General features: G+C 47.0%; 2 protein-coding genes across 3 annotated transcripts; both read right to left on the reverse strand.

Moving 5' to 3' along the window:
* Positions 1-1,616: 1,616 nt before the first annotated feature.
* ZPR1 (ZPR1 zinc finger) lies at positions 1,617-10,204 on the reverse strand. Of its 2 annotated transcripts, XM_043579403.1 has the most exons (14): positions 9,990-10,203; positions 9,652-9,813; positions 9,171-9,261; positions 8,724-8,794; positions 7,897-7,983; positions 7,631-7,753; positions 6,977-7,024; positions 6,746-6,812; positions 6,260-6,330; positions 5,440-5,529; positions 4,846-4,956; positions 4,116-4,202; positions 2,953-3,018; positions 1,617-2,216 (listed from the first exon to the last, which is right to left on the reverse strand). In XM_043579403.1, exons 1-14 carry the CDS (start codon positions 10,158-10,160, stop codon positions 2,082-2,084), a joined length of 1,380 nt encoding a protein of 459 aa, XP_043435338.1. In that variant the 5' UTR covers positions 10,161-10,203; the 3' UTR covers positions 1,617-2,081. The 2 variants fall into 2 exon arrangements, with proteins under 2 accessions (XP_043435338.1, XP_043435339.1); XM_043579404.1 differs by lacking the exon at positions 4,846-4,956 and having other exon boundaries at positions 9,990-10,204.
* A 1,274-nt stretch (positions 10,205-11,478) lies between these two features.
* Positions 11,479-14,290, reverse strand: APOA5 (apolipoprotein A5). Its single transcript, XM_043579406.1, has 3 exons — positions 13,964-14,290; positions 13,739-13,850; positions 11,479-13,201 (listed from the first exon to the last, which is right to left on the reverse strand). Exons 1-3 carry the CDS (start codon positions 14,010-14,012, stop codon positions 12,250-12,252), a joined length of 1,113 nt encoding a protein of 370 aa, XP_043435341.1. The 5' UTR covers positions 14,013-14,290; the 3' UTR covers positions 11,479-12,249.
* Between the last annotated feature and the right edge of the window lie 10,453 nt (positions 14,291-24,743).

Consider the following 24,743-nt stretch of genomic DNA (forward strand, 5'->3'; position numbering starts at 1 on the left):
CGGCGTCCCTCCGCCAACGCAACGATGGTTTTGCGTGCGTCTATCCATCTGCTCTTTCAACAGGTGGTGCACCAGCACGAGGCCACCACCACGACTGAAACAAGATCTCTGCCCAAGGCAACTTCAGAAGCACCAGTGTCAAGGACAGGGGCCCTGGAGGGGCAGAGTATGGAGTCGGGGCTCCGTTTACTTCCTAGCTGTAGGACCTTGGGCAAGTCATTTAACAAAATGGGGAGAATGGCACCTAACCGCGTGGTTGGGAGGAACGAGATACTATTACTGCGTGAAGTGCTTAGAAAAGTGTCTAGCGCACAGTACATATTACCAGTTATTTCTATTAGTATAGGTTTAGGTGGGGGGGGGGGGGTTAGCTCTAATAGGTTTAGCTCTAATAGGCTTCTAAGAAAGATTCAAGAGAGAAAGTCAGGAATTCCAAACCCAGTTAATTACTGTGAAAAAACATGGTTTCCAACCCGTGAACTTCCCCGTGTTTGATATCGTAGGTGGCCCCTAACTATCGCTTGCCTAGAATCTTTCCAATGAAAAGGACTTATTTCTACTTTCAGCATAGCAAACCAGGGAAGCTAGAGAGGTTGAATTCTAATTCTCAAGTATGTTTCACAAATGAGAAAACAGAAGCCTGGTGAGGTTAAGGAAATTGCCCTAACTTCACACAGCCAAAACATGACCCTTGGGAACAGAGGCTAGCAAAGTGAGGTGCAAGAGGTAAATCCAAAGTTTTTGAAATAAAATATTAGCTCGTGTATTTTCCTTATCTCATGATAATTTTTTTGTCAATCTGTGACAGTATATTAGTCAAGAAGGCTTGTTATACTTTGTAAGTACTCAGAATGCAGGCTACATGTTCAAAAAATACACGTATTAAAATAGGTACATGCATAAACTTTTAGCCACTGGCTTATCCTGAGAGGTCCAGCTCAGGCCCAGGAAGGAAGGCAGACTATGTCTCTGAGGGCTTGTGGGAGGGGGATACTGGACTGAGACAGGGCTTCATTAGCTGGAGGGCCCCATGGGTCCCCCTCCAGACACAGCCCTGTGTTGGCTTCTAGTCCACTTCGGTGGATCTAACTGAACAGCAGAGCCCTGCCCCTGCCCTGCTGTCAGCAGGCATCTGGATGCTTCCTCCTTCTGCTCCAACAAGCATTACCAGTATCACCCTCTCCGCCCCATCAACCCATCTCCTGCCCGTGTCTCCAGTTCTACCACTCCCTTCCTACTCACTTTGGCCTGACAAGTCCCAAGCTCAGACCCCAACCCTATCTACCCCAAAGGGCAGTTGGGCAGGATTAAATTTATGCCCAGTGGCACTGTCTGAGCTTTGCCCTCTAGTTTATTAGCTGCATCTGGTAAAGCAAATGCAGGAATTATGGACTTGACCTCAAAAATCCACTTTAAGCCCCATGGCTGGAGGGCTTTATTTTGTTCACTTCTGTGGTATGCCTGGCCCAAAGGAAGCACTCAAACATCTACTGAAGGAATGAATGAAATGTCATCTCCAATCCCCAAATTGGCTACCCCGGGGTAAAAATGTTCCTCAGGAAATTGAATTCTACCAGCATAGTATCAAACAAGGACAGAGTGAATTCGGAGGCCAATCCTGTTGGAAAGCCATCATTTTAATGAGAACTTCTCCTGTGCGGACTCCCTCCCCTCAGAAGACTCTTTTCCTGTTGAAAACCAGTATTTTCTATTCCCGAACCAACTCCCAAACTCCAGATATTGCTGTCTTCCATCTGCAGAGTTCCAACCCTAGCAAAAGCATTATGTGGAGGGAGGGTAAAGACTCGACAGGAAAAAAAGCGATGATGACATGCCCCATGGTTCATTTCTGGGTTTCTTCCCACGCCAATTCAAAACCTCCAAAATACGGTCCGACAGGCTTGCACTTCTGTGACAAACTGTTCATAGACTGTGCCCACATCTCTGACTCAGACCGGGTGTCCCCCCCCCCCCAACATGGGCAAGGCCTGGTGGGGAGGACACCCCCAGCCTTTCCCAATACTAATAAACAGCCCCTTGGTCTGAGCAGCACTGGAGGCGGGCTCGGGAACCATCCACTACTACCGCTGTGGGACCAGGCCTGTCTCATAGCCCTCTGTCTTCATGTCATTGAGCCCTAGCTCCTCGTTTTGGTCAAATGTGCGCTTATAATGCTCCACCTTCATCTCAGGATCATCTTCAGGTGCATACACATTCTGCAAGGTCAAGGACAGACAATCAGTGCCTGTGCCACCCAGCTATCTGCCCCCTCACCCCACCAGGTGGCTTCCAACTCCCGCCTTCCCAAAAACTTAATGAGTTTTTTTATTCTAAAGGCCTCCAATTCCCCATAGCTAGTCTCAACTAGCGAGCAGCAACAGAACCCAACAGAGTCCCAAGAATGGGACCCTCCAGCCCTAGACAGAATTAGGTAACAGTCTGTCTAAAAAACTTTCTATCTGCACCTTCTTATGAAGAGTATAGCAACAGTCTTAATCATAGAGAGACCTTAAACAGTTCTGCCTGACCAACAAAAACTGCTCAATAAATGTTAAAGTTATTATAAATCACCAGAATATCTCTCCAGTCAGTTTAAAGCCTCTCCGGTGTCCTATTTCAGCTTCTGGACAAGGCACCATTTCTCCTCACTCCACAATTAGATTTGCAAAATGACAACTCCATTGCTAGGGACAAGAGCTAAACTAGAGAAAGAAGGAGCCTAGGAGTAGCTTTCCCCCCCCCCCCCCCCTCTTGACACACACAGTCTCTCCTGCCTGCCCTCACTTCCTTAGGTCTCAAATTCTAAGAGGTCTCAAATTCTAATATATAAGAGGTTCCTTGATAAAGAGCAGTTCATTTAGAATCACGTCTCCAGCTTCTGGAGAAATAATACATATTCAAGGAAGGTCAGAAAATAGTTCTCTGTTAACTATCAGGGAAGGTCGACCGTACCTGCAAGTAGCTGTTTCCTGCTGGATCATTCATAATAAAGTGGGCCTTCACGTTACCCTCAAGGATCTAAACGAAAGAGAATACAGCACATAAATTTTACATCCCTCCTAGTAGGAAGGGGCTGGTCTACCAGACAAGAACCAACCCAATTTACGTGGCAGAATCCCCAAAAGTTTTAGAAACTGCTGAAATGAGGTACCTCTCAAAGTGGAGCAGAGAAGACCTAAAATAAAGGCTGTATGAAAGTTACTTAAGAAGCAATGTGACATCCTGGATCTCATCTCCCATTCCACATAGGCCCCTTCTCCCTCCACCCCATCAGAAAACTACAGGATTCACATTATGGCCTAGGGGGCGCCAGCCTAGTTGAAGGATGGAGGGACAGGAAGCAGAGACCGGGAGGTTAAGAACGTGTTGTTATTAGAAACAGACGTACATACCCAGCCCTATTCCCACACTCAGCTCTCAGAACACTGCCAGCCAAGTAGTCCTCCTCAGGCCAGGAAATGGAATACCCACTGATGGGGTGAGAAGCCCAAGAGGGAAAACCTCATGACACTGGCACTGGGGTTTTATAGCTCAACAAAGGGCTAAGCTAACTCCCCCTACAAGGAGCCCGACGTGAGTGACATTCACCTCCACGCTGGTGTTTCAGCCCTCTGCTTTTAAGTTGACAAGGACTATCAGCTACCCGAGCAAAGCCCCAACCTTTGAAAGACAGAAAGTTAAATGGAAAAAAAAAAAAAAAAAAAAAACTTGAAAGGAAATGGAAACTATGCAAGGAAAATAAAACATCAAAAAAATACAAACCAACATCAACATTCTCATGAGAAAAAAAACACTACATCCTTAAAACAACAGGATGCTACTTGGAAAAGGGAGGAGGGAGAATATTCCAAAACCCGAAAAAAAAAAAAAAAAAAAAAAAAAAACTCTTGGAAAAGTAGTATAAATGAAAAACATGAAAAACCCAACTGCAGCTACTAAAGCGCTCCAACAAAACAAGGGAGAAAACCAAGAAAGAAGAGGACACGGCCTATCGGAAACCAGGAGAATCCCCAACAAGTTGGTTAGGTGTTTAGAAGGTGGCAGGACAGGGTATGTGGCCTCTTGCCCACTGGCACCCCAGGACCACACGCACCTAAGGGCCAGAATCAACTCACCTGGTCTAACTTCTGGCTGAACTCCCACAGTTTCTCCATCTGGCCAGGATTGGAACTGTCACCCAGTGTGAAGGGGTTCTTGGTCACCTGCAATAATCGGCATCCAAACTGCTAGAATACCAGGTTTGACCATTAAGCTCGTGGGGAATGGCAGGACGGGGCCCAGTCGGGGAAGCCTAGGTCTCCACACCACCATCCTGACCTAGACGGCCACTGCTAAGAATACAGAGATTAACCTGCCAAGATGACAACTGGCAATATGAAACACAAACTATAAAATGTCCTGACGGCACAAACTCTCGTTCCAGTTTGAAAAAGAAATGCAAAGTATAATTTATAAAGACAAAATGCCTGACGACTGAGAACCAGGTAAGTGAAATGACTCAAGAGAATAAATATATGGGCTAAATCAACACACATGCCTATACATGTTGGGGAGTTTCAGGTTCTGGAAGGACCCTCCTCCCCACATTTTACAGTGAAATGAGTGACTTACCCAAAACTACAAAATGCCTACGTTGTTCCAGAGGTAAGCCTGAGAGTTTCCATTCAGAATTTCCCGTCAACTTATCTTCACAACCCAAACTAATATTTAAGTCTCTCAAAATCAGCTTTAAGGCAAAGAAACCCCCAGTTAAGAGCTCCAAAAACCAGGGCGTGTGAAGCCTTCTAGCCCCCTCCTCACAGCCACACTGCTGAAGCGGCCTTGCGCTATACTCAGGCAACTCACCAGTTCCCGGATGTCTTTCAGTAGCCCCTCCAGTGTGGTGAACTTGCCCCCAAGGACGGCCATTCCCAGTTCAAATTCCAGCTCTGGGATTTCCACACTACACGTCTCAGACTGGGAGATGAGAGTCAAATTAGGCTTGAGAACAGAAGCCTCTTAGAAAAAGCTAACCAGAGTCCTCCTGCCAAATTAATACTGCCAGTGACAGTCTGGGGAAAAACCTGCCCCGTTCTCTCCGACTCTCCAGTTAAAGCCAGGCTCATGCCTCTCCGTGTAAACCACAGAAATGGAACCACCCTAATAAAGCGACATTCTGAGTCATGGCTCCAAGTTGCCAAGTATCCTGTCATTAAAGACCAGAGACAAGAGCCCTCACAGACACTGGAGGCATAAAGCTGCCAAGTCATCAGAGAGAGTTTATGGGTCACCTTCTGAATCTGTACTGCCTAGCATGGATTAACTCTACTCAGGGATCCTGAAACCCAGGGAAGTTAGGTGGTACCACACGATCCCAGGATGTAATTTTAAAAAGGCAATTTCCCCTAGATAGAAACAGCTATGCGAGGCAGACAGACACTTTTCCAAGCAGGATGTTACCTTGAGCACGTCTCTCGTCAAATCTGAGGGATGTGTGATGTGGAAGGTGATCCTGGTGCCCAAGGGTTCTACTGCACCTCCAGATTTCACCTGCACAGACAACAGTGGTCAGGAACAGCAGCAGAGAAGATGGGATCCTCCCCTAGGGCCTGGGAGACCTCAGAAGGGGGGGGGGGGGGGTGACCTCCAATCAGGCCCACTAACAGCTACCAAGGACAGAGCCTTGTAAACTAGCAGGGGTGGCAGTCACCCAAACCGAAGCCACCAAGAGCTGGCCGGGAGCCTGCCAAAACTTACCCCAAATTGCCACCAAACTCTGAATTTGCCTTTGAAAAAAAACTGACTCTTCAGGTTGAAAGGGACTTTCAACCGCATGTAACATGTGGATGCACCTTATAATATTCTGGGTTCAGAATTTAAATAGCTTTAAAAACAGTAAGAATTTAACCAGCTTTCGCTTGGGTACACTCAGGGAAAGGTAATGTACAACCCTCCAAGGCAGCCAATTCTATTTTCAGAAAGAGCTAGAAAGTTTTTTATTACTGAGTCAAAATCTGTTTCCCTGCACTTCCAATCCTTTAAGAGGTGGGTCAAAAAAAAGGGTCTCTCAAAAAAAAAAAAAAAAAAGAGCAAGCACACCTCTCTCTTCCATATAACCAATCTTTAATGTCTTTAATGAGTTATAGTCTAACTTTTTTTTCTTAATTCCCAGTTCCTTCAAGGACTCCTCACCCTGCCTTAAATCCAAGAGAAAGACCCAGCTTCCTCCCACTTCATCCCAAAGCAGATTTAGGACAGATCAAAGTTAAACAGGGGTTACCTCATTGGTCCGATGGCCACAGCTGTCACAATTGGTAGCCATGATGATAACCTCCTTAAAGTGGGGGATTTCTGGAAGACGGGAGTTAAGGAAGTCTGCTTCCAGGATAGCAAGAGCACCTTCTGGGGAAGAACAAATCCAAACCTTCAACACAGTTGCTAGTCCTAGGACTGTAGGAAATAGGTCACAAGCAGTAGCCTAACTCAGGCAGTTCTACAGAAGAAGGTAACGTTGCAACCCACGGCAATCCTTGTTCACAAATAATTGAAGATAGGACTCAGGTCAAACACAGGACCCTAAAACCATGGCCTCATTCTCTCTTTGAACCCAAAAGCCACGGTGCACAGTCTCATCAAAGGCAACACCTTCCTCATCGCTTGGAATAAAACACGTGCTTTCCCTGTAGGGAGGACTCCTCCCCAGCCTGCATACGCTCTTCGTGCCCGAGTTACAGGAGGAGCAGCCCAACTGCCTGACAAAAGATACGAACTAGTTTCATGTTGGTCTGAGCCGGAGCATTGCATTCTGGACAGTTTGTGTTGAACTGCAGCACCTGGAAGACAACATGGGGACGGAGGGTGAGCCCAGCTCCGGCTAAAACCACGCAGTAGGTGAACGAGCACGCAGTCGCCACCCACGTTGGTGGTGAGGGACTGAGCAGCACCAGCCTCCGCCCACAGCCGTGCTCCCTCCTCCGCAGCAGCCCATGGCACTCACTTCGTTTCTGAGATCTTCCTCTTCTGGCTTCTCCTCTGGTGCCTCAGCCTAGCGCAGCAGAGATACAAATCACACGCTGGCGCATACACCCCAGATTCCCAACACCCTGCCTCGGAGTGAGAGAAAATATTCTGGCCTGTGTATGTCGGCTGGCCACATGCGTTTAACAGAGAAACCAGGAAGCAAAGCCCCAGTCCACGGAAGAACAGAGCTTAAGATAGGATCACAGTCACCAGCAACCTTTGTTGTACAGTTTATCCTAAGTCTTTTTAAAAAAAAATTTTTTTTTTTTGCATTTATTTATTTTTGAGAGACAGAGAGAGATAAGAACACAAGTGGGGAAGGGCAGGGAGAGAGGGAGACACAGAATCCAAAGCAGGCTCCAGGCTCTGAGCTGTCAGCACAGAGCCTGATGCGGGGCTCGAACTCATGAATTTGGAGATCATGACCTGAGCTGAAGTCGGACGCTTAACCGACTGAGCCACCCAGGCACCCCTAGTTTATCCTAAGTCTTGACATGAGCTAAGAGACGCACAGACATGCAGAGATAGGGTACGCAGGGCAGCAATGACAAAGGAAGATTCCACTGATTCCAAGCAATCCAGAGAGCAAGATAATGCCACAGCATTCTGCCGGCTTCTTCCGTCTACTTACCTGGAGCCCCAGCATCTCTTCCTGTTGTACAGTCCGGTTATAGTGTGTGATCACCAGGGCATGATCTTTCTGGGGAGCATGTGGGTTTTCCACAAAGCTGTTTCCTGAGGGATCATCAATGATCTGATGGAGGGAGTCATTACAACAAGAAATTACATATGCTCTTCCACCTACCATCAGACCTCTCCGGCACCAGTGGAAAAATCCCAGACTTAAGGGTCTCTCGTCCCCTAAATCTAGGGAACCCAGAGTTCCTCAGTACTCACCAGAGTGAAAGGAGAGGCCACTCGCTTTAGCTCTTTCAGTCTGACAATGAACTCATCAATTCTTTCAGCTACGGCTTCTTCGTTTGCCTGACATGAACAGATGGTAAAAAGCATTGGCCCTGCTGATAGACCCCACTCCCTGTCAATCCCACACCACCTCCATCAGGAAGTCACCACCTGTCTTAGTATAAGTGGGAACAGAGAGACTGAGACTTCACAAGAAGATACAGCATGTAAGTTTGGTTGTGCCAAACAAGATCCAATTTCTCACTCATTCAACCATGTACAGAGCCCAGGCTCTCACGCCAGTTTAGAAATACAACAGTAAATAAACCAGAGTCCTCTCATGGGGCTCCTCAGCCAGTTAGGAAAACACATGACTAAATATGCAATTACTTCCTTTACAATAAATATAAGGTACGGTGGAACGCTCAGGAAGTAGAGATGAACCCAAGGGGATTAGGAAAGGCTCTTCAGAGGTAGTATCATCCTACCTGTCTGAGATGAGGTCTGAATCTACACTGGGAAAAGGGAAGTAGAAAAGATAGTAGATGCAAAACAGACAACATCCCGGCAGCTACAGCATCACCATGTGCTTCCCCCAAAAGTTCTCCAACATTTAATCAGAGACAGTTCAGCTACATGGGAAGCTGAACACTCTGTTTGGATACATAACTATACGTATGCACACATATATATATACATATATACGTATATACGTATATACATATATATACATACATACATATGTATGTATATACATATATATATATATGTATATATGTCGTTATTGCTTGAGTTGCTGCAATCAGAAAGCCCAAGCTTACCCTTCGTGTGGGCTGATCCTGCTCCAGGCCAGAGATAGCACGGCTGATCAACCCTTCAACGGTGGTCAGGGCTAGTGAATAAGAAAAAAAGACAAGAGAGTCTTGACTATGCTATCAAATGCCTGTATGACTCTGAGCAATTCACTTGAACTCTCTGGGCTTTGATTTCAACTGTAAGATGAGGAGGCCTGGAACAAGGTTCTATTCATTTGTAACAACAGTGACGCTAACATTCTGTAATATGCACATTACAGTCTATCACACTCTACTGTCTCAAGCTGTTTTATCTTAGCTTTCAGTTTATGTTGAACCAATGAAGACCACAGCAATACCACACCCAAACCCATATACTAGCCACCAGGCCCAGCACTAGGGTTCTTGCAAGAAAGCAAGATTGTAGCCAGGCATGAACAACGAACAGTCCAACCACCCTGATCTTATACCTACCTCCCTTCTGAGTGAAGGCAGGAATCTCAAAATCCAGCTCCGGGATGCTTGTGGTGGCAGAGTCCGTTTTCACCACTTCTCTGTTCATGTCCTGGGCAGAAAAATTTTCAGTCCAGAGAGGTCAACAGTACAGCTTCTCGGGAAATACCCAGCAGTTTCTTCCTCTGTCCATAGCAGGGGGTCCGGACGACTCCCACCAAATAGGCCATGCATGAGCCCAGCTGCCCAAATGCTGAGAGTACTATTCATAACAACTACTACTCACTTCATTTCCTCTGACAAAATAAAATGACAAAGCACTTTCACAAGCCTTATCTGACCCGAACATCTGACAGCCCCAACATCATTTTACAAAGGAGGAAACTCAGGCTTGGGCACCTAGAGGTATTCATTCGTGGCCGCGCCGTCTAGACCAGAGCTGTGACTCCAGTCCCCAAGCCCTCTCTTGGACACTAGGCTACCTGTTCTAGGCTCCTCTCACCTCCTGGGTCCTGACGGTCAAAGCGTAGCGCACTCCCTGATCCTGGATCCTGCCTGCCGAGTGGATCTCCGTGTTGTTCCAGCCACAGTGCTCACAGGAAAAGGAGCTTACGATTATTTCTCTGAAGAAGGGGACCTTGGTGAGCAGGAGGCGCGTCGTGCCCTGAGAAAGCAGAAAGCAGCTAGAAAGAACCAACGAAGCTCCAGTTCCCCGTCTACCGACCCGCGGGCGTGCCTCGCCTCCGGGTCTCCAACTGGGCCTACCTGGGTCTCCGACCCCACCGCCCTTCCCCGCTTCAGCTCAACCTCCCGCCGCCCGGGGCCGCGCCCCCGCCTCACGTTGCGGTAACAGTTCATGCACAGCGACTCGATCTCAGTGGGCTGCTGCTCCTCATCCTCGGCGCTGATGGGCCGGAACAAGTGCTCGGGGGCTGGAGCCTGGGCCGGGGCGGGTGAGGGGGCTGCAGTAGCCGCCGCGGCCCCAGGCTCCACAGCCCCGCTAGCAGCCATCGCCACCACGCGCAGCTCACGCCCCCACTTCCGCCTTCCGCTCTTTTCGTGGCCCCACCCCCTTCTGTCACTTCCGCTAGCTGTAGCCCCGTCTTTTCTTAAAGAGGCCGCAGATTTGGGACCCTAGGGAACGGTGTCTGACAAGGTTTCTCACTGCTGGGATACTATGGTCCAGACTTACAAAACCAGCCTGATTCAGGCTTTGCCTCCACCTCAGTTCAGGCGTTGCTTCCCGGCAGGACGTCCTCTCAGACCCAGGGCTCAGACCCATTGGCTCCTTCGCAATAGCTCCATCCTACAGGGTTCTAATTATTGTCCGTAAATACAAGAGCCTTGATGGCAAGAGGCTTGGCTTGTCCCTCCGTACCCACAAGGAGGTGCGGTACAACCTGGGCTCTGGCTCCACTCCATTGTTGGGCCAGACATTTGCTTTGGCTATAGATCCCCCTCCCTCAGTCCCTCAATCCCTCTCTCCCTTTCTGTTCTCACTCCCTATTTCTGTCCTTATAAACACCTGCCCAAATTCCAACCTCAAATACACAGCCCTCATTTTTACTCCCGCCCCCTCATCCCCAACACATCAAACCCGGGCTGACTCACCCCTCCTAGTTTCCTAATTAACAACAAAAACAACTCTTTTTTTGGTAAACTTTCCTTTCCGGTATCTCCTCTCCCTGGGCACCTCTCCTCCAGTTCTGTTGCTAAATCTAGGGTGTCAGGGAAGAGGTCCAGCCTGTGGGTATGATTAGGCCAAATTCATATGGGGTACTGAGAACCCTGTGCCAGGCAGGCTGCATGGGGAGGAAAAGGTGTTGGACAGGACATTCCCAAAGGTGCCAGACGGGGTGTATTTACCCTTTCCTCTTCCCCCCACTTCACCCATCCCCAATTTCAAGTTCCCAGAAGGATCTACGAGGACATTTGTTGTCCCTGAGTGAATGTGTACATGGGGAACGGGGGCTTAAGATTTGGAAGTCCCAAGAAAAGGGTCCATCATAAAAAAGCCATTCAAAATCTCAAACAGCAGAAGCAAGGGAGACAGGCCACCTCAGGAGCCTGAAATTCATGCACACTATCCTGTGATAAGGTTGGCGAACAATGCAGGTGCAGAGGAAGGGTCTGTAACCCAGGCCGACACCCAGGCATGACAGACAGCAGTCATCTAAGGCAGGCCTAGCCAAAGCCAGAACCCTCTGACAGACCTGGACTGGACTGGTAGGGGGTCCATGAGACAGAGCATTGAGGGACTTGAATGAGTGATGGGTGCGAGGCCACTGCTTTCAGACACAGCCCAAATAAGAGTCACACCAGACAAATATGCATCCACCATACACCTCTATTTCATTTGAATCAGAAGTCTAGGCTTCAGCCTGGGAGTCAGAAGTGAGGGGCCCCAGATGGAGACGACACAGAGTAGGCTTCCCTGTGGGTTAAAGAAGCCCACAGAGTCTGGAGGGTTTGGTCAGCTGTTTCCATGTAGAGCTATATAAGGAAATACAGGCTCTGCTCCCTCTCATCACAGCCCCCAGCACCTGAACCCACCGGCATCAGAGCCAGCAGGGGTATAGACACACCTTCATATGCTCTTACATATTTTCCTCCCTTTTCCCTTTCCATTCCCCAACAGAAGCTGTCATGGCAGCCCTGGCGAGAAAAGAGCTCCTCTCTGTAGACCAGCTGTAGCAGCGGCCACCAGGCGGCCAGAAGTGATGGAGTCAAGTCCCAGGAAGAAGAGGCACAGGCTTCCGGCACCATGGCAACAGGCTTGCACAAAATTACCTGCACACAGAATGCCTCTCTCCCTCCCCACTCCCACCATACTGGAATGGAGCAACTTATGAGGATTCCCAAATGAACACGGGAAGCTGGGTTTGCAAAGCCTGGTGAGTATAATGCATCCGGATGGGGGAATCGCCAAGAGGCTGAATATTCCAGGAACAACAGTCCCTTTGGTGGCCACGCCTATCCTGTGCAGGGCCCTCCACCCTCTGCCCAACAGGCCACTGTCAAGGACTGAGCCACACCTGGTGGGGGCTCAGATCCTGAGCTCCGAGAAGAAGCCTGGAAGTGGGCCTGGACGAGTAGACAATCAGGGCTCCTCTTGATGGCCGAGACCATGGTCGTGAAGGCTGTAGTTGATGTCTTCCCACAGGTCTTCGAGACGGGCCTGCAGCTTGCTCAGGGCCTTGCCACTGTCCGCTTGGAGAAACTCTGGGGCGAAGGCACTGTGACCTGGAGGGGGCGGCGCCAGCTGCAGCTGGACCTCCTCGGTCTCCCGGTCAATGGCACGGGTGAAGTCGGCGATCTGCAGGAAGGTGTCGTGGCGGAAGGCCTGGAGTCGCTGACGCACCTCCTGGGACAGCACCTGGGGGTCCCGGCTGGTCCCTTCAACCACGCCATCAGCGCGGGCGCCGGCAAAGGCGCTGAGCTCTTCCCGCAGCTGGTCCAGGTTCTGCTGGATGCGCGCGTGCAGCGCCTTGGCCTTGAGCGTGAGTTTGCGCGAGAGCGTCTGCACGCAGCGGCTGAGGCGCGCGGGACTGGCGACGGCGTGCGGGGCCACGCTGCGGTGCAGCTCCTGCACGTGGCGCCCGATGCCGCTCACTAGGCGCTGGGCGTAGGGGTGGAAGAGCGCCTGGACGCGGCCCGTGTGGTGCGCCACGAGGTTCTGCAGCTCCCGCAGCAGGCCCCGCGCCTCGTCCACGCCGCCCAGCAGCTGGGCCTTGGTGCCCTCTCCGACCACGCGCAACTGTTCCTGCAGCTCCTGTACGCGCAGCGCCACCTGCTCCATCAGCTCCGCGGTGTAGGGCTTCAGCTGCCGCCGCAAGCCCTCCAGGTTCCAGCCCACTTGCTCGTGCGCCTCTGCCATGTAGGGCTCCAGGCGCGCCCTCACCTGCACCAGCTCCTCCTGCAGCTGCCGCCGCATGTCCGCCGGGTCCTGGGGGAGCGCAGGAGGCTCCCTCGCCTGCCCACTGAGAGGGCCCAGCTTTTCCAGGAACTTGTCTATATTGCTGAGGTCTTGCTCAAGGCTGTCTTTCAGGCTCCTGGGGAAGGGGACAGACACGCAAGTCGTCAGACTTCTAGCCCCATCATCGCTTTTGCTGCGGACACATCACTCACTGATCATCTGCGGAAACCGAGGATGCAGGTTGGTGGCTCTAGTCCTACCTGCGGGCCAACCACACAACCCCTCGCACGGAAGTACGAACACACACGGCACGTGCACATCCAGACCAAAACTGCGCCCGGAAACACAGAGGCACCCGGACTCTCGCGTATTCCTTTCATTCTGGGAACACGGGGGGGGGGGGGGGGGGGGGGGGGGGGGGGACTATTTGCAGCTCCCGGCTCCCACCCCTCAGCGGACAGGGGCAGCAGCCATCAGTGAGAGCAAGGCAGACGTGGGGGTGCTGCTGCTGGCAGAGGGGGCTGCACAACCCAGGAAGTCTAGATGGGATAAAACTAGCACAATTCGGTTCCTCTGTGCCAGTGAGGACTAAGGAGGTTGAGGAATCAGAGGCGGCACACCACAGCTCAGCTGTCTCCTCCCTGCACCCACACCCCTTGTCCTAGCCACTCACGTGGGTTCCCATGCCAGCTTCTGCCGCTGGACCTGCTCGGCCTTGCCTTTGTCCCTGCTGCTCTGGCTGAAGTAGTCCCAGAAGCCTTTCTGTGTCTGGGCACTTGCAAGCACTGTGGACAGGGATGTGGTAGTTAGGGGCTGTGTTTCCTTCCCCAGGGTGGATGGGGGACCATCAGTCCAGCCTCCACCCACCGCTCCGCGTTGAAGTCGGGCCGAGACCCACCTGGGAGCAGAGCCAAAGCCCAGGTCAGAAGTGCAGTCATGCTGGCCATTATCTACTCAGAAGGAGGATGAAAGGAGGCCTGGTTAGGGTGAAGAAGCCAAGGAAGGGACATCTCCCAGATTTGCACCAGGGGACCCTGCTCCAGGGGCAACCTGCCCCATCTGTTAACCCTTCCCTGGGGTGTGCGGAGCACAAGGCTGTTGGGGCTGACGAGAGCTGATCTAGGTGAGCATGGCTGGGAGAGGAAAGGGGGGTTCGGGGAGGAGGACTTATTTATCACCTGGGCCACACAGCATGCAGTGTGGAGCTCTAACTGCTTTGTAAAGCCCCACCCCCACCCCCCAAGCCCCCAGGAGCAGCCCCTTCAGCCACTTCTGCCACCGCCCACCCCCTTGCTCACCCACCTTCCTGCCTTCCACCGTATGGTACACCTTATGGAGTACCCCACAGGGAAGAAGCAATCCTGCCAGAGTGCTCCGAGAGGATGCCCTTGGTCCTTACTTTCTGCCCCCAGCTCTCTGCTGAGACCCCTGCAGTCCCCTCCCTTGGGACTCTGACCCACATCCCTCCACCCAGCCTCTGCTCACCTGCTCGGTTCTGGGCACAGAGAGCAGACATTCAGCTTTATACTCCAGGGGCCTGGGCCTCTGGCAACAGTTGCCCTGAGTAAATACCACGTGGAGGTTCAAAGAAGGATGACCTCAGCTGCCTCCCAGCACTCACCTCCTGCCCTTCCCTGGCACCCAGAGGGTTAATGAGTGCCCTAATTTCAGGGGGGCTCTCCAGCAGAAGAGTGAGGAGTAAGGCCGAACTCCTCACCCAGTTCCCCCCAAGCCTTCAACCGTCCCACTGACCAGCCAGCTGGCCCACCAACAGAGAAGAGCCTCTCTGCTAAGGGCCCTGCTCTTACTCAACTGCCCGAGGCCCTGTGCCCCAGCTAGACAGGGACGACGTCCAGGGGCCCGGCAGAACCTGAGCAGCTCTGGCCGGCTCCATCACTGGCTACTCAAGCAGCCTGGCGAGAGCCAGATTTATAGAGTTAAGGACACTCCTATCCTCCATGAAACAATCCTGGAATTGCTGGGAAGTCAGATGTGATAGGGGGAAGATGAGATGGTTAGAGGCCCCTGGGTCCAAAGAATTAGAGCAAGAGGAGGATTCTTCCCACAGGAATACTCCACCCACAGGGCTTCGGAGGAGGGGAAGCCAGAGAGCCCAGACCTTTGTCTGACGTCACTCCCACTCCATAGACTTAGCCACACATTCCTGAACTCCTGATTTTTTTATCCTAAATGTACCTTGAATCGGCCCCCTCTCCTCCATTTCTACTACCAGTTACATCACAGACCCTCTTGCCTCTCACCTCGATCACATCCATAGCCTCAGACAAGTCTCTCTGCCAAAGTCCTGCCTACTCAGTGTATTCTCTGCTGTGGCTCATCCCAACCCACTCTGGTCTCATCTCCTACCACACAACACCCTTGGCATTCTCCAAGCACACAGTCTCTTTCAGGACCCTCAGCCTTCATACATGCTGTTCCCTCAGTTTGAAATTTCCTATCCCTTGGTGAACTTATGTTCTCTCTCTCTCTCTCTCTCTCTCTCTTTTTTTCCAGACTTTGTATGAGTTAGTATTAGTTAGAATTACAATCCCACTTTTGGGTATACACCCAAAAGAGTTGAAAGCATGAATTAGAGCAGATGTCTGTATGCCCATGTTCATAGCAGCATTATTCACAACAGTCAAAAGGTGGAAACAGCCCCAACTGTCCATTGGCAGATCAGTGGATATGCAAAACGTGGTATAGATACACAATGGAGCATTATGTAGCCTTAAAAGGGAAGGAAATTCTGATATATGTTATAACATGGATGAATCTTGATGACATTACGCTAAGTGTAATAAACGAGACACAAAAGGACAAATCTTGTATGCGTCCACTTAAATGGAGTACTTAAAATAGGCAGAGGCCGAAAGTAGGTTAGAGGTGACCAGGGGCTGGGAGAGGGAGGACAAAGAGATAAATTGTTTAATGGCATAGAGCTTCTGTTTGGGAAGATGCCAAAGTTACTGGTGGTCGTTGCACAACAATGTGAATGTACTTAATACCATTGAATAGTTGTGCACTTAAAAATGATAACTTTCAGGGTGGCTGGGTGGCTCAGTCGGTTAAGCATCCGACTCTTGCTTTTGGCTCAGTTCATGAGCTCATGGCCATGGGATGGAGTCCTGTGTAGGGTTCTGTGCTGAGCGTGGAGCCTGCTTAGGATTCTCTCTCCCTCTCTCTTCCCTTCCCCATTCTCAAAAATAAATAAACATTTTTTTTAATGATGATTTTCATGTTATGCATATCTTCCCATATGTTTTGTGAAAAGGCATTTTTCGTACTCTGTTGGTTTTCGGAGAGGCTATGATATAAAACATAGCTGCACTATAGTTTCTGTTTGCAAGTTAGTATCATCACCACCCCTTCCAAGGTCTTGTCCGTAATGCAGAAGAGACACCTGGAACCATATTTCCCAGAATCCCCTTTCTCCCATAGGCCTAGGTTAGAGTCGGTGTGAGAGGCAAGAGAAGAGACTGTTACTCTTCACTGGTAGTTGCAGGAAGATGCATAGGCAGACAGACGGGTTTTAAAACAGCTTCGGGATGACCTTGTTAAGAAGCACACCCATTGGTTTCACAGACTAAGACAATTAGGTGAGCTTCTCATTTGTAGCTACTAACAGGTGAACTTTTTTGAGCGTCTCTCCTTCAAGCACAAGCTGAGACGGTCACTCCTCCAGCACTTCCAACAGCTTTATCAACCTTTAATTCTCTGTATGAAAGCCTTTCATGCTTGAAATACATAGAGTCGCTTCTGTTTTTTCTGACAATCTACATTAATACAATAGGTGGATACAAGACACACTCGGTGCTTCCCTATTTGCTACCATCATATGGTTTTAGTTTCTGTAACATTTGGGTTGGTTGGCGGTCTTTGCACATGTGTATGTGTTACATGCTTTGTGGGTGGAACCATTTGAAATAATGGTAGACAGCAAACATCTCCTAAGAATAAAGACAATTCTTTTTTTTTTAAAGAAGTTATCCTTATTTTAAAAATTTTTAAATGTTTATTTATTTTTGAGAGAGAGTGACAGAACGCGAGCAGGGGAGGGCAGAGAGAGAGAGAGACACAGAATCCAAAGCAGGTTCCAGGCTCTGAGCTGTCAGCACCGAGCCCAACGTGGGGCTTGAACTCATGAACCACCACGAGATCATGACCTGAGCCGAAGTCAGAGGCTTAACTGACTGAACCACCCAGGCACCCCAAGAATAAAGACAATTTTGCATAAATACTATTATCACACCATGACAATTAACATAATTCTTTAGTGTCACCTAACATATACTGAATATTCAAATTTTCCCAATTCTCCCAAAATGCCATTTGTATCTATTTTTTCCTTTTTTATTTTTCTTTTTAAATTCAGGATCCAGAACATCTTATCAGATTGTCATGCCCCTATGGTCTTTTTTCATTTAGAACAGTACTCCCTAACCCTTGACATTCACTTCTTTCAAAGAGTCCAGGGGAGATGTCTTATTAAATGTTCTGGATTTGACTGACTGTTTCCTTATCATTACATTCAGGTTAAACATTTTTTGTTTTGGATCTTTGGATGTGAAAACAAATTTCCTACAAGCCCTTTCTTACAGAAGAAATCAGCTACTACATGTAGATGGGATATAATCTTTTTTAAAAATTACGGTGTTTGCCGTCCTCAGATAATTGATTCAAGCAAGGATCATCAATGACTGGTAAAACCATAAGGCGAAAAATTATTGGGCAAAGGGATGCTCACATGCCTTCAAAGTATCACCCCACAGATGGATGACTCACCAATTACTAAGATGTGCTTTTACAATGAAGAAATCTGGTGGATCATTTTAACCAAGTGATCAAACTTAGCGTCACCAAATAGCAGGAAAACCTAACGTTTTGTACCCCCAGATGTGGTGAAATGAGAAGGGCCCAGCTATGAAATACTTTAAACCAGATAATTTCCACATGAACTTGGTTGCATTTCCTTTTTCTTCATGTTTCTTTGTTGCTTAGTATCTGATGTTCTCGGCTGAATTTTTAGAAGAGAATTACCCATTTGGGTTTTTTTTTTTTAATCCAGGAATTGCCAACATAACCTGGATATCAAGTAAAAATAATTTCAAAATGTGTATTTGTAAAGATTAAAAGGTACCTTATTCTTTAATGTTCTGTATTAGCAGTTTTGCTATGAACACATGAAATACACAAGTATATGGATTTCAAATAAAATCTCAACAGGCACCAAATGAGAAGATTTCTTAGGCAGTCTTCCTCATGTGACCTGCCATTTAAAGGGACATTAGTGACTCCTTACTCTAAATACAGAATTTCCAGACTTATGGGGTTACCTCTTAATAAACGCATCCCAAACTGAAAATGGTTGTGGTAAGTCAAACTTGCTGCGAACTGTCCTCCTTCAGTCTTGTCTTCCAATAACTCAGGTGTAAACTGAGATGAAGCAGTTGTTAGTGTGACCGCAGTTCCCAGGTTCCGTCTCAGAACACACCAGGGACGGGGTAAAACAGAGTAAGCATTTATGATGGATCCATTTTATGTGGTTTATAGTCCTCTCACCAGGCCTAAATGGAAGTCTGTTTAAAAAACAATAGCAAATATATGCCTCACATGCACTAAAAAAAAAAAACCCAAAAGGTATTTAACATGGCATTGAAATAGCCAAGCATGTTTATTTTTTTCAACGTTTATTTATTTTGGGGACAGAGAGAGACAGAGCATGAACGGGGGAGGGGAAGAGAGAGAGGGAGACATAGAATCGGAAACAGGCTCCAGGCTCTGAGCCATCAGCCCAGAGCCTGACGCGGGGCTCGAACTCCCGGACCGCTGAAGTCGGACGCTTAACCGACTGCGCCACCCAAGCGCCCCATAGCCAAGCATGTTTAGTAGTGACCTGTGCAATCGTTTTTTTCTTTGTCTTGAAAGATGTATTTGCATTATTTGTCAAAAAGAAAAGTAATTAAATAGGCCATCTAGAAGTGGAAAAATATAGTCATTAAAATGAAAAGAAAATCATGTGTCTACTGTTGGAGAAAGAATTAGTACACTAGAAGGTTGACGTGAGAAAAATCACCCGGAGAGAACCATAAAGAGAAGGAAAATATGAAATGGAAGGTAAGAGACATGGAAGGCAGAATGAGAAGGTCCAATACATGCCTACCAGGATTTCTACAATGACAATAGAGAGACTTTGGTAGAGGCAATATTCCAAAAAAGACAGCTGAGAAATTTTCAGAATTGAAGAAAGATATGACCTGAATTCTCAGCTGCAGGAAGCATCCTTGAGTCTTGAGTAGGATAAATGAAAACAAAATCCAGACCAAAGCACATTGTCATGAGTGTGAAGAACATCAAAGACCAAGTAGCTTAAAATCAAGCAAAGAGAAAGGACTACAAATGAAAATGGCCAAACCAACAGCTGATCTGTCAGTAATATCTCTTCAAAAAAACCAAAGGTAAATTAATGGCCAACCAAGAATTATACTCAAGTGAACTATTATTATTTAAATGTAACAAGTTAACTTCCGAGAAGAGCCTAGAGCATTGATCACTCACAAATCCTCACTAAAAACGAAAGAAAACTCAGAGAGCAGTGGGGGTACAAATAGACACAGAGGAAGGAATGAAATGTGTTCGTGATTTTAAATGACTTTCTATAAATGTGTGTTATCTATTTAAACATACATACACTTAAAATTACTTCTTTGCAACTAAAATTTGGTCCAGTATTGGCAACTTCATAGAGTCCAACCTAACATAAAATACCTTTAAATGTAGTTTAGTCTTATTCCCTGCTGTGTTTCCGGTGCTTAGAACATCGCTTGTCACATGGCAGGGGGCCTCAATAAATATGTATTGCCGAAGGGATTACTTTGGAGGAAGTGATATAAACAACGAGGATCTCAAATATCAGACCAAAGAAGCCTAGAAAATCGGAAAGCAGAGATCAAAGTTAAAGCATTCTACAGTCTTTGCATTATTCAGCAAGAAGATAGGGACATTGATTATCTTTTAGACTTTGTTAGGTCAAGCAGGAATATTAAAATTTTAAGGATAACCCATTAAAAGAATACAAAGGATGTACAGCTTTCAAACTAGTATATGGGAATGAGACTAAAGAACATCAGATTGACTTTTAGGAAACGATGGTGGATTGATTGCATGCATTAGCCTGCAGTCTTTTCTTGAAATCCCAATAAAGCCGCATTATAGGGCACTTTAAAAAATGCATAAATTCACAAAGAGAATAGGAGACAGGATATTTTGGAAGTTGGAAAGCTTCCATGTGCTCAAATGGGCATCTTTTTAGATACACCTAAAAAGATGAGTTTTACAGCAGCATTGGAGAAACCCAAGAAACCCCCTGATTTGTACCACTGAATGCCCCGAAAGTTCAAACATAAGAGGTGATAGGTCTTTCTAGAAACATGGATGACAATGGAGCTAAAGATATGGCAAGTGGCTGCAAGTCTGTCTGAAAAGCAGATGTCCTCCCCAACTTCACTCAGCTGGATTACTGACCTTCCCCCAAAGCAGCAGGAAACCAGATGTTTATTCCCAAAGAGGGTAAGAGGGGTCTCTGGCCTGGAGAAAACAAGGTATTATTGGGACCAGCATTCTTATACCCCCAAAAAAGAGGATTTAAGTAAAACTTTATATACTAAATTATGAAATGCCTCCCTTTCACATCACATTTGGCCAAAATGTTGGTCAGTTAGACCTTACCCTCCAGGAAGGAGACTAGAACATTCTCCTGAGAAATATGACTACACCAAGAAAATAGGCAAAAAGAAACACTTTGGGGGGTTCTTTGTGGTCAAGATGGTCCATCCTAATGTGACTCATGGATGCAAGGGCTCATATCACCTTCATTTTTTTTCTTCTATTTTACTATGAAAATTTTCAACCATACAGAAGAGTTGAAAGTACAGTGACCATCCTTAAACTCACCAGGTAGGTGAGTTTATTAATTGCATATTAATAATATAGTAATTAATATTTTTCTATGTTTGCTTCCTCTCTCTATATATATGTATTTCATATGTATGCTTGATTTCTGCTTCCTAGCCTGCTTCCGTATATTCCAAATTTACACAACTGGGTAAGAATCTGGGGATAAATTACTGAAAAGTATAGAAAATCAAATAAACCACAACAAAGGACAATTATTAACTGCAAGTAGAAAAAAAGTACTGGAAAAATTACCATTATAAACCACATATGAATAGCATATACATAATCATGATAATATAAATACTGGCTATGATATTGTAGTTTGAATAAGACCTATGATATAATAGAGGCAACTGGGTTGATCAGTGGGTTAAGTATCTGACTCTTTTTTTTTTCTTTTCTTTTCTTTTCAACGTTTTTTTATTTATTTTTGGGACAGAGAGAGACAGAGCATGAACGGGGGAGGGGCAGAGAGAGAGGGAGACACAGAATCGGAAACAGGCTCCAGGCTCCGAGCCATCAGCCCAGAGCCTGACGCGGGGCTCGAACTCCCGGACCGCGAGATCGTGACCTGGCTGAAGTCAGACGCTCAACCGACTGCGCCACCCAGGCGCCCCTGCATACAATTATTTTTTAAAGGAACATAACAAAACCAGTAGAAGTGCGAGCAGAAAGATAAAAGGTGCAAAAAAAAAAAAAAAACCCCATGGTAAATAGAAGATACAAAATAATATGATAGAAACAAATCAGTAATCACAATAGAAGGGGATAGATTAAACCAGTCCATAGAGTATCAGCTCTGGAACTACATTGTGTGGGTAACAATGCTGATATGGATTAGCTCTGTGACCTTAGGCAAATTACTTAACTTCGCTGTGCTTCAGTTTCCTTATTAGCAAACTGGGAATAATTATAGTACTTCCCACATAGGTTCTGTGAGAAATAAGCACTTTAATATATTAACAAATGAAATAAAAATACTGAGAGCAAAGCTTGGCACATAGTAAGTGCTGCATAAGAGTTTACTCTTGTTATTGGTAACAATTAGATTTATAAAAATTAGATGTTAAAAAATTCCAGTCATTTACTACGTAAAGGGGCATAATGAAACTGTAACATCAAAGAAAAACTAAAAATATGGCAGAGGAGAGGGACTTTAAAAAGACATACGAGACAATGGGGCACCTGGGTTGCTCAGTCAGTTGAGCATCCTGCTTTGGCTTAGGTCATGATCTCGCAGTTCGTGGGTTCAAGCCCCGCGTCGGGTTCTGTGCCTGGAGCCTGCTTCAGATTCTGTCTCCCTCTGTCTCTGCCCCTCCCCGCTCATGCTCTGTCTCTGTTGCTCAACAATAAATAAATGTTAAAAAAAATTTTTTTAAAGACATACCAGACAAAAATAATGAAAAGAATGAATATATAACAATATAATATCAGAACATGTAAGCTTGGGGGCAAAGAGGATTAACAGAAAGAAAAAATTTATCAAGGATAAAACATTTACCAGGACCATAAAACTTAACATCATACCCTCAAAAAACATAAACCAAAACACTGCCGAGGCTCAAAGAGAACTCAACACATTTGCTGAGAGATTTTAGTACCATTTTCTCAAAATGGATAGAAATGGATAGAAAAATTAGAAATGTGAAAAACAGGCAACAAACTTGATGTGGAAAGAACCCTGTACCTCAGGAAATACAGAATCCTTACCATAACTGCATACACACTAGGCCTCAAGGGAAATCTAAGTATTGTTTTTAATAGGAAAATAATAGTAATATAATAAATAATAATAATAATGTAATAATACATAATAAATTTAAAAATTTTTTTTAAAAGGAAAGAAAAACAACCTAAATGTCCATCAGTAGACGGATGGATAAATTCTGGTATATTCACAGAATGGAGTACTATATTCGCTGGTAACAATGAATACATTATATAGAGAGAGACAGGGATATATCCCCAAAACAATGTAAAGTGAAAGAAAGCTAATTGCAAGACGATACAAACAATTTTATATTGTTTACATAAATTCTTATGGCATGTGAAACAGCACTGCTCATGATTTGTACATATATACTTATGTATGAAAGAATAAAACCGTGGATGGAAGGGAGACTCACCAGCCTCAGGCCCATGAGAGCTCTGAGGGAACGGAAATGGATGCGGGGAGGAACAACAGGGACTTTTGCTCTATCTGCCACATTTTGTTTCTTAAAAAAAAAAAAATTCTAAAGACAAAAACATTAGTGTTTGTCAAATCTTGGTAAAGAGGGCGTGGGCATTAGTCATACTATCCTGTGTACTTTTATGAGTGCTTGAAATAGTTCATTAGGAGATTTCAAAGAGAAGCAAGAAGTCCTCCGCGTCAAATGGCTGGAGAGAGAAAGGAAGGTAAAGGCTGAGTGAGGCGTATCCCTGGGTTTTGTACATGAGAGGCTCCCGTGAGCCCAGCAGAAGCAGAGGCGGTGGGCCGGTGGAGGCAGAATTGCCAGGCCATGGAGACCTGAGCAGAAAGGAAGAAAGGAAGGGACCTGAGCATCCCTGGGGTAGCTGCTTTGGGGAAGGGGACAGAGACTTGAGCAGGAACTCACAGAAGGCTGACCAGACCCTAGCCACGGGCCCACTGAGAGCTGGAGGCCTTGACTTCACAATGGTATAAATTGGAGCAGGATTTTCTCTAACGGGGCTCCACAAAGTGAAGCTGGAAAAGCAGAAGCCGGTTTGATTCTGGATGAGGTTTTGCTGGAGGAATGAAAGAGAAAGACAGGGGATCTCAGGGAATCTCAGCAAGAGACTTGAAGCACTGGGCAGGGTGGAGGGTGAGGCCAGAGCCCAGGAAGGGGGTGAGGGAGGCAGCGAGAAAACAGAGGGCTGGTAATGTGCCTGGCAAGGGGGATGCTAGAGAGAAACGTGCTACAGGCAGAGCAGTTCAAGTGTTTGGTCACCTGAAATGAGATGGAGGAAAAGGATGCCAAAATTGAGGTCAAGGAGCTGAGAGGGGAGCATTTGGCTGCATTTTCCACGTGGATTTGATATCCCTTGCACGAAGGCAAGCTCCCAGGAGAAGAGATAGATGCTCAACTAGGAGCCAAGCACACAGTCTCCATGCATGTGGAAATCAGCACTAAGCGCAAGTAGGGAGGGTAGCCAGATAGAACCAGCCTTAAAGATTTAGGGGTCTGGAAACAGCAGCCAGGCCTGAAGAACACAAAGGAAGGCTACAGGGAAACCAGGTGTCCTGAGCAAAGACCGGCTTCCAGCAAAGGCCAAGAAGTGGAGGCTGAAGACAAAGGGGTTTGTTCCAGAGGGTGAAGAAAGGAAGAAGCAATATGCATGGCAGGGGTAAAGGCTTGGAGGCAGGAAGCCATGCCATCATAGCATGGTGGGGGGGGGGCGGGGAATGAGGGAGGGCTCAGTCTGGCCAGCACTCAGCAGTGGAACAGCCTGGGAAGAAAGCCTACGAAACACCTGCAAGTGTCCCTGCCCTCTGAGCCCAATAGGATTTGAAAAACTTGATCACAGTGACCCCTCTATTGAGCGCCTGCCATGTGCCCAACATTTACCTTTACTACCTGTAACGCTCCAAAGTAGGTATTGTTATCCTCATTTTACTTACAGAGAAACTGAGGCTCAGAAAGATTCGGTCACTTGCTCAGGGTCTTGCCCTGCACCAATCCCAGGTCTGTCTGACTTTGGAGTCCATGCTCAATGCACCA

The sequence above is a fragment of the Prionailurus bengalensis genome, chromosome D1 (genome assembly GCF_016509475.1).
Source record: "Prionailurus bengalensis isolate Pbe53 chromosome D1, Fcat_Pben_1.1_paternal_pri, whole genome shotgun sequence".
In the NCBI taxonomy this organism is placed as follows: Eukaryota; Metazoa; Chordata; class Mammalia; order Carnivora; family Felidae; genus Prionailurus; species Prionailurus bengalensis.

Coding starts and splice junctions, on each gene's coding strand:
- ZPR1 (XM_043579403.1), bottom strand. CDS start 10,160: ATGGCTGCTAGCGGGGCTGTGGAGCCTGGGGCCGCGGCGGCTACTGCA. Junction 7,025..7,630: donor AAGAGATGCTGGGGCTCCAG/GTAAGTAGACGG, acceptor CTGCTGCGCTAG/GCTGAGGCACCAGAGGAGAA. Junction 4,203..4,845: donor TGAAAGACATCCGGGAACTG/GTGAGTTGCCTG, acceptor CGATTATTGCAG/GTGACCAAGAACCCCTTCAC.
- APOA5 (XM_043579406.1), bottom strand. CDS start 14,012: ATGGCCAGCATGACTGCACTTCTGACCTGGGCTTTGGCTCTGCTCCCA. Junction 13,851..13,963: donor GGCTTTGGCTCTGCTCCCAG/GTGGGTCTCGGC, acceptor CCCTGTCCACAG/TGCTTGCAAGTGCCCAGACA. Junction 13,202..13,738: donor AAGCTGGCATGGGAACCCAC/GTGAGTGGCTAG, acceptor CCCCTTCCCCAG/GAGCCTGAAAGACAGCCTTG.